The sequence below is a fragment of the Chanodichthys erythropterus genome, chromosome 11 (genome assembly GCF_024489055.1).
Source record: "Chanodichthys erythropterus isolate Z2021 chromosome 11, ASM2448905v1, whole genome shotgun sequence".
NCBI lineage: Eukaryota > Metazoa > Chordata > Actinopteri > Cypriniformes > Xenocyprididae > Chanodichthys > Chanodichthys erythropterus.
Genome location: NC_090231.1, coordinates 38393551 through 38405666, shown reverse-complemented (window position 1 = coordinate 38405666; position 12116 = coordinate 38393551). Strand labels below are relative to the sequence as shown.

Here is a 12116-nt window from a genome sequence, read left to right as displayed (position 1 = left end):
AATATACTTCAGAGATATTTTACTCATAAAAAATTCTAGGGGTGTTAATAATTGTGGGCAATGTGTTTTGGAGAAAAACATTTATTTCTTAATGTTATTTTCCCCCACTTTCAATTCTTTTCCTTCAATGAAAGGTTAGATTTTTGCTAATTTTATGAATAAAAGATCAAAAGGATAAACAATGCAGATTTATTTTTAGAGTCATCTTTGATCATATTTATGAAGGGGTCTAATAATTCTGGCCACAACTGTATATTGTACGTTTTAATGGATCACCCTACAAACATAATGATCTTATAATACGTGATGCATTGCTGTGTCCATTATCGCATAATTCACACTTTTGTACACTTTTGCTTTAACGGACATTAAACACCACTGCAAAATCAAGCTGTTATATTAATTTATTTATTCTCCAACATTCCTAATTTTTCTGATGCATGTCCCTAATTTAATTTCATATGTTGGTATTAATTCAGTGTTTATTATGCTAATACTTGAACTTCAAAGAATATTAACCCAAACTGACTAGGTTTCTAGAGAGCAAAGGTTTTGTGAAAAAAATGTGGAAGACTTAAACACAAAGTCTGTAAAATAAATTGTTAAAAGGATTTGTTGATCACTAGTGATAGTATTTTATTCTGTGTTGTTGTCATCATTCAGGTTGGATTTCAGCTTTAATGTATAGGTTTTTTTTTTTTTTTCAACAAAGCAGCTGATATTGATATAGAAACTAGTGGACTAGTGGACTGGCGGAAACGCAGGGCCGCTGCTGGGCGCCGGTGTTGCAATGGAACGTTCTATTGAGTGTCACTTCTTGTTAGTGTACTGTATATTCTTTGGTGAGAGCGATAACACCAAATTTAAAACACCTGCTCCCCATTCACACCTGAGACCTTGTAACACTAACAAGTCACATGACACCATACACTCTACTTTACATTGTAGCAAAGTGTCATTTCTTCAGTGTTGTCATATGAAAAGATATAATAAAATATTTACAAAATGTGAGGGGTGTACTCACTTCTGTGAGATACTGTACATAAACCAATCATAAAATTGTCATAAGGAAAATATAGGAAAACATTGTTAAATACAAATTAGTGGTTATTGTTCAGCAGTGAATAATTTTTTTTGCCAACTAAAAGCAAGAGATAAGAAAAAAGAAAACCTCTCAAGCAGGCAAAGGTCAGAGGAAAAAACTGCCATTTTATTTGACATTTCTGAAATTATGCAAAGCCCCATTGCCCCTAGAGTTGAGTAGGTGTTAAATAGGCCAAAGTTACTGAAGACTGTTTCATGCATGTCGAATGGGGCTGACTAAAGTTCTTCTAGTTTGATCTGTTGATTAGATCTTACCACAGTACTGGGGTGTTAACTGGGCTAAATTTCAGAGGCGTGACCTTGTGGTTTGTGGTGTATCTTATCTAACGTTACTTAAAACAAAAGAAAAGCAAGTTTTTTTCTGGAAAAATAAGACTCTTTATTCACATACTGTGAGACATCAAAAACTGATTATTTCAACTGAATAAAGAGACATTTAAATTTCATAATTATTCAGAACATATTCAGAAAGATATTCAGAGTGGCTCTGGTTAGCAGACTATATTAGCAACTACAAATACAGTGTCACGGTACAGAATCGTTTAATTTCAGTCCAGAGTATTCTGTCTGTCTTTGCCTCCCCACTTTCTGCTGTCTTGAGTTTTGGGTTTTGAATTTTAAGGCAGCATAATTCATATCAGATGTCCCGTGGTACTAAAAATAAAAAATATATATATGTTTAATAAACGTTTCTTTGAAGTGATACACATCACAAACATACACCACTAAATACTTGACTTTTAGTTACGCATTTAATTTTGTCTGTGTAAAACAAACCTGTGCACTTGATTGTATGTTATCTGTAGCATGAACTTGCTGGGATGTGTTGCCTATTATAAGATGAAACATTAGATGAGTTTTAGTACTTCAAAATGACATAAAGAGAATTATGGTTATTGCAAAAACCTTATAGGAAGTTTCTGAACAATACAAAACACTGCATATTTTCACCTTTTTAATGTGTATTCTCATTATTTTTTTATGTGATGTATTATATATTAAATCAGTGGTTACCTTTTGTCTTTGTCACACAAAGTAGAACATTAGTTATGAAGTTTATGATCAGCAATGCTGCAAGGCCAATGAGAATGTAGAACTGCACGTGCTGACCTTTATGTTCATCTGAAACAATAATATACTGAATCATACTGAATGCCATGTCCGAGAACTATAGAAGTGGCCAAAAGTGATGTCCGGCCTAGGAAAATAGACATCTCATTCAAATTTTTAAAAAGTTTTCTTAACATTTTTTGCATATAGCAAAAAATAATCATTTGCATATAGTTGTGCTTGTAGTCACTGGTTTTATTTGTGATAATGCAATGAAACATGCCAAATTGTGCGGACCCTTTTTTTAGCTGTAGTTTGCCCCGTTTTGCCAAATAATTTTGTCAGAAAAATACCTTAACCAAGCTTTGTGTTTTGTTCTTCCCTCATATTTATAAAAAAAAAAAAAAAAACACACACACACTTTTGGCCTCTACTTTATGTACAACAATATGAAGCATGCAAATAAATTTGCATCAGTAGAAATTCAGTATTCCATATCAACAATAACCTCTGTTAAAAATGCACACAAAAGTACTCTCTGTCATATTATACAGTGTTTTTGGTCAAAAATACAATTTTTGTCATAACATTACACTAGAAGCTCTGTGAATTTACATAGAATTACATAATACTGCATCAACATCCTTACAATGGCTGCCAAACATGAATGTAACTCAACACACTTACCGTCAATATCCAGATTAATTCCATGTCCAAATAAAATCTCCCCACATGTGACCACAGCACAGTAGTAGGTCCCAGGGTTGATGTTTCTCATAGAGAGATTGTAGACACAACTCCTGGTAGGAGAAGCAGTCACTGAGCTGTTTTTACAACTTTCTTGAGCATAAATGATTCCTGGACTAGATTTTCTTGACTCCTGTCTGAACCAGTAGACTCTGTGTTCGCCTTCACAGCTCTGTTGTTCATTTTGGATTGTACATTGCAGAGTCACATTTCCATCAGATGATGTTGTTCCAGATTGCTGCAGAATATGAATCCTGTTGGATTTAGAACCTATTGAAGGAATATAATGAATTTTAGGTTGTAAAATTTGACTAATTTCAGAAAGGGTAAGTCTAAATGTTGAAAACTCACCTCTAAGCACCAGATTAGTTCCAACTCCAAAGTAGACGAGGTTAGAAAAGGAACCTGCACAATAATATGTGGCGGAATCGGATTGTACAGTTCTTTCAATAGTCAGATTAAAGCTGTCAAGCCCTGAATTCACTTTAAAGCGCTTTGACTTTTTAAACTCATCATGAACCACACTGTCTTGAGACCAGTGATATGAAGAGGCTACAAGAGCAGGTTTTTCTCCCAGAGTCTGTTTGAACCACATAACTCTATTCATTTGGTCTTTTGGGTGAAAGCAGTAAAATGTCACATCATCACCCACTTGAACTGTCACATCCTCCATCTGCAAAATACTTCCAGAATATTGCTGTTGCATTGCTGTAAAATAATTAAGGTGATTATTACATAAATGCGTAGACATCCGTTGATACATAGACAAAACAATGACCAGTAAAGAAAGCTCAAGAAAAATATTACTGTTGTAGTTTTGTACTTACATGGTTTATTAAAGAGAAAACATAAAATGAAGAGAATGAGATACATTTTCACATATGATCTCCAGGGCACAAACTTCTCTGAAACCTTCCCTCTGCTTTGAGTGGAAGCACTATGTCACGATTCCATTGGCTCTCTGAGCTAACAAGTCATTGCCCATTTCCTTGTTCCACTTTTAACACAGATGTGCTACATCAAAGTATAATCTTTAATGTAAATGATCTATTCTGATATTCATATCAATTTATTTAGCATGATTAAAACTGACTAGAAATTAAGTTATACACATTTGAAATAACTACATTTGTTTAATACACTGATAAGCTTCTATGTACCTCCGTCAAAGGAAACGTTCTCTTTATAATACATGTCAGAGTAAGGCCAATAAAATCAGTTTAATCTTGAATATTGTGATGAATATGTTACATTCCACATTACAGTATACAAGTGATAAAGGTACAATTTTAGTGGCAGTAAACAAAAAACAACAAAACAGGTCTGTATGGAATTTCTTGGTGGAGCTTTTGGTAGCATAGTGATTCAAGAACTGGAATATTAACTCACGATTTTAAATCCTGAAAGAAACAGATTAGTTATGGACATTAAAAAAAAAAAACTGCTGTATTATAATATTCAAATGAATGAAAATGAAGGCATGTGCTGGGTGATTATATGTACTCTAAGTCTTATTATAATGATGAATGAATATTGTAAGTGCATTAAATAGGCATAATATGTTGTAAATCAAGATAGAACAATATGTCTGTTTTACTATTTTTGTGATCCCTCACTGCCACCACCTGGTAGCTTATAATAGTAGTCACATGACCTAATCATGTTGCATGTTTATAATCACTATGACATATTAACAATTCTTTTATAAAATGGAATTTTACGGTATTTATTATAAATTATATATCTGTGCACATAATTGTTTTTTTAAAATAGATCTGCCCTCATAATCTTGAATCAAAATAACTTCCCCTCTCTCTTGCAGTGACATCTTTTCTCTATTGACGTTTACTGGTGCGTGGGCGGGACAACCTGTCACTAACATGAGATCGGCCAATAGCAAAACCTCAACTACCCAATTAATTCTCAATGGACAAAAGATTTTTTTTCTTGTTTGAGAAGCTGTTTCACTTGGATATACATCACAGTAGGGAAGAAAAGACTATTGCAGGCAATTGTAATTGAGCAGTTGCATCCTGATCTTGTATTGGAAATAAAAATGGCTGGTCAGCATTAATCCAAATTTACTTAAATGCATGGTTCATCACTGCATGTTATTCCAAAGAAAAGAAAGAAAGTTTCCTACAACTCTGAAACTACATTCCTGTTTGCAGCATCACTAATCCCACTTATTTTTCAAGCCTTCCACTGCAACTAAGGAAACCAGTTCCATGATTTGCATGGAAATTAACCCCTATTTTTCCCCTGTCATTGAATATTAACATGAAGTATGTCACATTCCAGAAATATAATGGATTACAAGTCTGATCGCATCATGAGTAAAGAAGAATATGTTAAATATCATAGTTGTTATTTCCTGTCCTACATTCTCTGGAAATGGAAGGTCAAATCGAGTGCATTGCATTGTGGGATGAACTATTCAACACACATGCTTTGAGAAAGTAACCATATAGTGTTGAGGATGAATAACCGAATTAGAAGCTTGACCTAAATCTAATTAACCAAAGCTGAATGTTTATTCAAGTGGATGATCACACAACGGTCACATCTTGTTAAACCCTTACAGGATGTGGTTATGCTTTTATATCATTTTGCACATTGTTTCCCTTACACAAGTCTCTCAGAAGTGTTAATGTTAACACTCACAGCATGTTTCTTGAAAAAACACGTTTAACACATAGCAGAATAAGCAAAGACACGCCAAGTGCAGAGGCAATTTTATCATTACAGACACAACTGTGATATATTATTAATGCACTCCTGGAGTTTGTGTTAAATATTACGGTACGTTTTGACAATCAGAAGCAGGTTTCAGATATTATCTCACAACATCGGTCTAGAGTACGGTGTCTCATCTAAGGTCCTCTTTCTCTGACCTCTTTTTGTGGAAAGGTTCAGGGCAGCATAGTTAATGTCATCAGTGTTGCAGTACTAGAAGAAAGAATTAGGAGACTCATTTTTTTCATCACTCTTTTCAGTTACATGAGTTAACTGTTATTAACACATTTGATGATTCAAACCTGAACTCTGGTTGTATCGTCATTAGAAGTCTGGATTTGTTGAGGCATTCTACCTGTTAAAAGTCAAATAAAGAAGTTTGAGAAGAGTTACACCCACATTTTCTTTTAAATAAACAAATAATTTCCAAGATTAGGATTAATAATAACAATGATTTTACTTCAACTTAAATTATATCAGTTGAATTAAGAAATAGCTTACCTTTTCTTCTCATTGGTAAACAGAGCAACATATTAATGGTAAGGCTGATTAAAAACAGCACTGCAAGGCCAATTAAAATGATATACAGCATACTCTCATTATTAAATTCATCTGAAACACAATAAACATTGGGCAACTTAATAAATCATAGTGTGCTCTAAAAATATTTTGTCAAACCAAGTTCAATCCCCACAATTAAATAGTACACCACAACATTTATTATATTAAACATTTGGCTTCATTGTCTTCTTTAAAATCATTTTACTTTAATTTAAGATTTAAGATATCTACCTACCTACCTATCTATCTATCTATCTATCTATCTATCTATCTATCTATCTATCTATTTTTTATCTAGATAGATAGATAGACAGACAAATATAGATAGATAGATAGATAGATAGATAGATAGATAGATAGATAGATAGATAGATAGATAGATAGATAGATAGATAGATAGATAGATAGATAGATAGATAGATAGATAGATGTATTACATTGGGGGTTGAAATGAATAGGCTGGTATGCTTTGACTAGATATATTTAAAATAATTTAGGCCACTTTTTACTGGTAACATAAGACATTTGGCATTATTAGGACCCACAAATATTCCACCATTGCATTATTATACCTTATATTCAACATAATATAAAGTAGTTCAATGTAGTACTGACACTAAAACTCTGTAAACTTGAATTTTTTCTAATAGTTTTCTTAGTAATTTTCATTTTGGCTGAATTATGCACAATAAAAATTGTCACTATCCACGTTACATATTGTTGCATTTTTGTATTGTGATATATTGCGACACGTTATATTGTTTACACCCCCAGTACCTAACTATCTTATCTAATCTATCTTTGAAACATGGCATTATGCACTGCAAATATTGCTCTTATAATAAATGTCTTGTGATGTTCCTACTGCAAGTTGCTTTAGATAAAAGTGTCTGTTAAAAAGTAATACTTCTCAAAAATAATGTACATACCTTCTATGACCAACGTTGTGCCATTTCCAAATAAAACTTCATCACAAGTTACCACAGTGCAGTAGTACATTCCAGCATCAGAGAGACCAACATTCATCTTGGGGAGGTTATACAGACAACTCTGTGCATTGGAAGTGGAGGCTGCAAATTTCTTTCCACACTCATTTTTCATGTCTCCATGAGTGTAAATCATTCCTGGATGGATTGTGTCCGAACTCTGTCTGAACCAGTAGACTAATTGTACTCCTTTATCACACATTTTCACTTGCACTGAGCACTGCAGAGTCACATTGCTTCCTGGCTTGATAACACCAAGCACAGGCTGTTGTATAACAGCAGGTTTGAGGTCTGCACCTATAAGGGGAAAAAACAATCAGCATTGATAATAAATGGAATAACCCATCTTTAAAAAAAAAAAAAAAGAGTATTATAATCCTCACCTTTAACCAGCAGAATAGTTCCGGTCCCAAAGGAAACAATATTGGCGAAGGCAGCGGCACAGAAATACGTGCCTGAATCAGATTTCGAAGTCCTCAAGATGGTTAAGTTAAAACTATCAGCCGTTCGCACTGCATGAAAATGGTGAGTTTCTTCAAAATCTGAAGAAAATTCATTCGGTTGAGAATGGTGATATGAAGACACTACTAGGACAGGTTTCTCTCCAAGAACCTGTTTATACCATAATGCTCGGTGTAACTGATCATCTATAATAAGACAAGATAACAACACACGGTCCCCCTCTTGAGCGGTTAAAACCTGATCCACATGAGCAACACTGCAATTATATTCACCTGTTGGAAAAATAAATAACAGTTTCCTAAGATGCCATGTAAATGTTTAGTAAAAGAATGATCAAATGTTTTGTAAATGTATTGCTATTCAAAAAAAAGAAAGAAAGAATAATAAAATGACTTATTTTGTACTTACAGACTTCATGAAGAAAGAGAAAGAGGATCATGTAGATGCTGTCCATTTTGTCTTCGTCCTGGGCCTTTTTCACCTCTGTCTAAATGTGGTGTCAGTGTATAAACAGATTTGCTATTTGAGGGCTTCATCATGTGACTCTACTGATTCTCTGCATGCACAAAATACTGTCCGTTTCCTGAAGTAAGCTGCTAAGTATACAGTGTGTAAGTAAATGCAACTAGCAAACATCTAATCTTGTCAGCAGGCCAGATGAATGCATTTTAGAGATGCTTAGGGTGATGACATGCAAAAAAAAAAAAAAAGGTAATAATTATTTGTTACAATACTTTATGATGTATCAACTATAGAATAGAATGACTGAAATATTGTTGGACAAGTACATGGTATGTGATACAACAGTCTAGAAGAGGAAGAAAGAAAACACTTTTTTTCACTTAAAAAAATTTAAGTTGTATTAGTTGTAAATATGTTTATTGTTAACACATGTTTATACTGTATAAAGAGTGTATCTGTGTTTGTGTGTACTAGTGATGTCTGACTGCCATCACCTGGATGTGAATAGTAGTACATTTCTGCATGTTTGCATAATGCTGCAACAGTGATTAAGAGAAATACATACCATCTACTATGACTCTATTTTCCATGTTTGGGTCATTTTTGGGTTAATTTGTAATAATACATATATATTTTGTGTGTGTGTGTGTGTATATATGTGTGTATATTTATGCCAAGCAATTTGCACAGACATTTTTTTCCCCCTCATTTGCAAAATTTTACCCCTCTCCATGGTGCTGAATTTATTGGTCAATTATTGTAAACACACAATGTAGGATTTTTTCATGTTTAATGTGTTTATTTAAACATATTAATGACATTGAATTACATGGAGACACTACAATGACACATAAATGCTATTATAAGATATAAGCCCTATAAGACAACATTTTAAGACAACAACATAAAAATTCTATAAAAGACCAAATTCTCAAAGTCAAACAAAAGTCATTAACAAAAGTCTCTCACTCATCACTTTGTCAACTGTAAACTGCCTTGAGATCCAAATACAAGATTTAATCTTGAAACTGAATGATGTGAAGCTCATATTATTTAAGACTACATGATGAATGTGACATTCATTTAAATAATTTACAAACAAAATAGTCTAAAAGTCAATATTCACACAGTTACAACATGACAAGCATTAAGAATGAGTAAATCCTTATTTAACACTTCTTGTTTGACGGACAGACGCATAGACCACAGAATCTACCTCTTTGTGGCTTTTTATTTTACATGTAGGCTGGTGTGAAGAAAACTTCAGCGATGCATAATTTTCTGAGTCTATGTCAGCAGTCTAATGAGAGAATGAGAGAATTTTGTCAATAATCTGTACTGGTACATATATGCATGCATATATTGTTTATGAATATCTTAATGTGCAGCAAAATTAGACTTAAAGGGTTAGTTCAACCAAAAATAATGTTCTTTATTACTCATCCTCATGTCGTTCTACACCCGTAAGACCTTTGTTCATCTTCAGAACACAAATTAAGATATTTTTGATGAAATCCGATGGCTCAGTGAGGCCTCTATTGCCAGCAAGTTACAAATCTTTTGTTTCGAATCCGTGGTTCGGATCGCAAGTCAAACTGCCAAACTGCTGAAATCACGTGACTTTGGCACTCTGAACCACTTATTTGAAACAAAAAATTTGAAGCAGTGTTTAGAAATCGGCCATGACTAGATATTGTTGAAAAGTAGTGGGGGGTTTTTTGTTTTTGTTTTTTTGCCGCACAAAAAGTCTCATCGCTTTGGAACATTGAGGTTGAACTACTGTAGTCAAATGAACTGTTTTAAATATGTTTTTAGTACCATGGGCACTGAAACTGTTATCTTGCTGGCCTCACTGAACCATCGGATTTCATTAAAAATACCTTAATTTGCAACATGAGGGTGAGTAATAAATTACATAATTTTCATTTCTGGGTGAACTAACCCTTTAAAGTATATTATTAAATAATATAAACCACCATTAATGTTTCATGTCGATATTTATTTGAGTGGCACAGCTTACCCACACTCACTCATAGCTGTATGTAAGAGTATAAAGCTTTCAACTCACCAGGACTGTAGATTGGGCCACGCCAACACCTTAAAATTTATCATAATTAGAAATTAGAGCAGTCGTTGTACATCAAATCATATATATGTAAATCAAGTTTATATATATAAAGAATGAAATACTTTTAATCAGCAAGGATGTATTAAATTAATCAAAAGTGACAGTAGACATTTATAATGTTATATTTATGTTATAAATATTTTAAATAAATGCTGTTCTTTTGAACTATTTATAAAGTATCCTGGGGAAAAAATGCATCAGTGTTTCCATAAAAATATTAAGCAGCAAATCAGCATATTAGAATGATTTCTGAAGGATCATGTGAAACTGACGACTGGAGTAATGATGCTAAAAATTCAGCTTTGCATCACAGGAATAAATTATATTTTAAAATATATTAAAATAGTAAACAGTTGTTTTAAAATCAAATAATATTTCACATTAGTACTGTTTTTAATGCCTGGGTGTGCACAAGATACTTCTTTCAAACACACAAAAAAAATAAAAAATAAAAATAAAAAAAAATAATTATATAATATAATAGTGTATTCGTTTTTGTTGTTTTTTGTTTTTTTAGACAATGTAATTTTGAAATGTGGGTTGAATGAAAAAGGGTCTTACCTCTGTGTGCAGCTCTTCTCCATGACAGCACCATTATTATATTCACTATCACTGATATCACTAATATAGTGGAGAGCAGTGCGATGATATAGACTGTTTTCTGAGAAAAAACTGGGGGGGAAAAGGTTTATGAAATAAGATGTAATTTTATCATCTAAATCTGAATAGTCCAAATGGAAGAAAATAACTTTTTTCTATTATTAAATTCTCTGAAAACTGATATAAGTACTGAAGTACTGATATAAGAATTATTTTGCTAAATGCAAAGGATATTTCAGACATAGTAGATACTATACAGTATGTGAGCAATACAGAAAGTTTTACCATCAGCTGTTAGTTTAGTTCCATTTCCAATGATTAGGTTTCCACATGTGACCACACTGCAAAAGTAAGTTTCATCACTGGTGAGGCTTTTGGGTACTATGTGCACGCAGTTCTGTACAGTCGATCCAGACACAGAGATCTTCTCACACTGATCTTTTCTGTCTCCATCGGTGTAAATGAATCCTGAATGAGACTCTCTTGGTTCGTATTTAAGCCAGTACACGCTTTGCCCTCCTGAGCAAGTCTCACCAAAGATTGAGCAATGAAGAGTCACAGAGTCTCCTAAATGATGTGTGTCCAAAATAGGCTGCTGGATGACTTTAATTGGTTTTGCATCTATAATGAAAAATAAAATTGGCAGTAATAATAATAAAACAAATATTTAGAATTTCTCCATTTCCAGATTTCCACTAACCATTAACTGTTAGATAAGATCCCCCTCCAAAGTGCAACGTCTCATATAACAGCACAGCACAATGGTAATAGGCGGCATCTCTGGATGTAATCTTAGTGAAAATTAATGCAGATTTCTTGACATCAACTTTCACTTCAAACCGTGATTCATTAACAAATTCTTCTTGAAGTTTTATTTTCTTGTAATATGTGGAAGCTATAGTGTTTAACTTTTGTCCTGGGATTTGTTTAAGCCAAACCCAGGTCACAACCAGATCAGCAGTGGTGTAGCATTCCAGGATGACCGAACCACCGGCTGGTGCTGTGACTGAGACGTTTGGCTGGAAAACACTGGGTGTCATAGTAGATACACCTGAAATAAACCAAGAAAAGTCCTGATGAGTTTGTATAGATGGTAGTTTGTATAGATAGATAGATAGATAAAAATAGATGAGAGAAGCACATATGTGACACTGATCATGTGAACTCTTTTGTAGAGAAGCTCAGATGTTCTTCTACCGAAGCACAAAATGCTCTTTGGATCATTCTCAAATCAAACTACAAAAAGGTAATCAGCTCGAGTGCTTCTATCATTAAAGCAA

At 33.4% G+C, this 12116-nt stretch overlaps 2 protein-coding genes across 2 annotated transcripts; both read right to left on the bottom strand.

Annotated features, from left to right (window-relative positions):
• Positions 1–1629: 1629 nt before the first annotated feature.
• LOC137030736 (immunoglobulin kappa light chain-like) lies at positions 1630–3607 on the bottom strand. The gene is made up of 5 exons (XM_067401173.1): positions 3253–3607; positions 2842–3171; positions 2119–2226; positions 1882–1934; positions 1630–1758 (listed from the first exon to the last, which is right to left on the bottom strand). Exons 1-5 carry the CDS (start codon positions 3605–3607, stop codon positions 1630–1632), a joined length of 975 nt encoding a protein of 324 aa, XP_067257274.1.
• Positions 3608–4858: 1251 nt separating this feature from the next.
• nitr4a (novel immune-type receptor 4a) lies at positions 4859–11876 on the bottom strand. The gene is made up of 7 exons (XM_067401172.1): positions 11775–11876; positions 11122–11365; positions 7568–7696; positions 7128–7481; positions 6139–6249; positions 5940–5992; positions 4859–5850 (listed from the first exon to the last, which is right to left on the bottom strand). The coding sequence occupies exons 1-7, from the start codon at positions 11874–11876 to the stop codon at positions 5743–5745; spliced, it is 1101 nt and encodes a 366-aa protein (XP_067257273.1). The 3' UTR covers positions 4859–5742.
• Between the last annotated feature and the right edge of the window lie 240 nt (positions 11877–12116).

Coding starts and splice junctions, on each gene's coding strand:
- LOC137030736 (XM_067401173.1), bottom strand. CDS start 3,607: ATGCAACAGCAATATTCTGGAAGTATTTTGCAGATGGAGGATGTGACA. Junction 2,227..2,841: donor AATTAATCTGGATATTGACG/GTAAGTGTGTTG, acceptor TTATTGTTTCAG/ATGAACATAAAGGTCAGCAC. Junction 1,935..2,118: donor TTGTGTGACAAAGACAAAAG/GTAACCACTGAT, acceptor ATCTTATAATAG/GCAACACATCCCAGCAAGTT.
- nitr4a (XM_067401172.1), bottom strand. CDS start 11,876: ATGACACCCAGTGTTTTCCAGCCAAACGTCTCAGTCACAGCACCAGCC. Junction 11,366..11,774: donor CTGATCTGGTTGTGACCTGG/GTTTGGCTTAAA, acceptor ATCTTTGGTGAG/ACTTGCTCAGGAGGGCAAAG. Junction 5,993..6,138: donor TTTACCAATGAGAAGAAAAG/GTAAGCTATTTC, acceptor GACTTTTAACAG/GTAGAATGCCTCAACAAATC.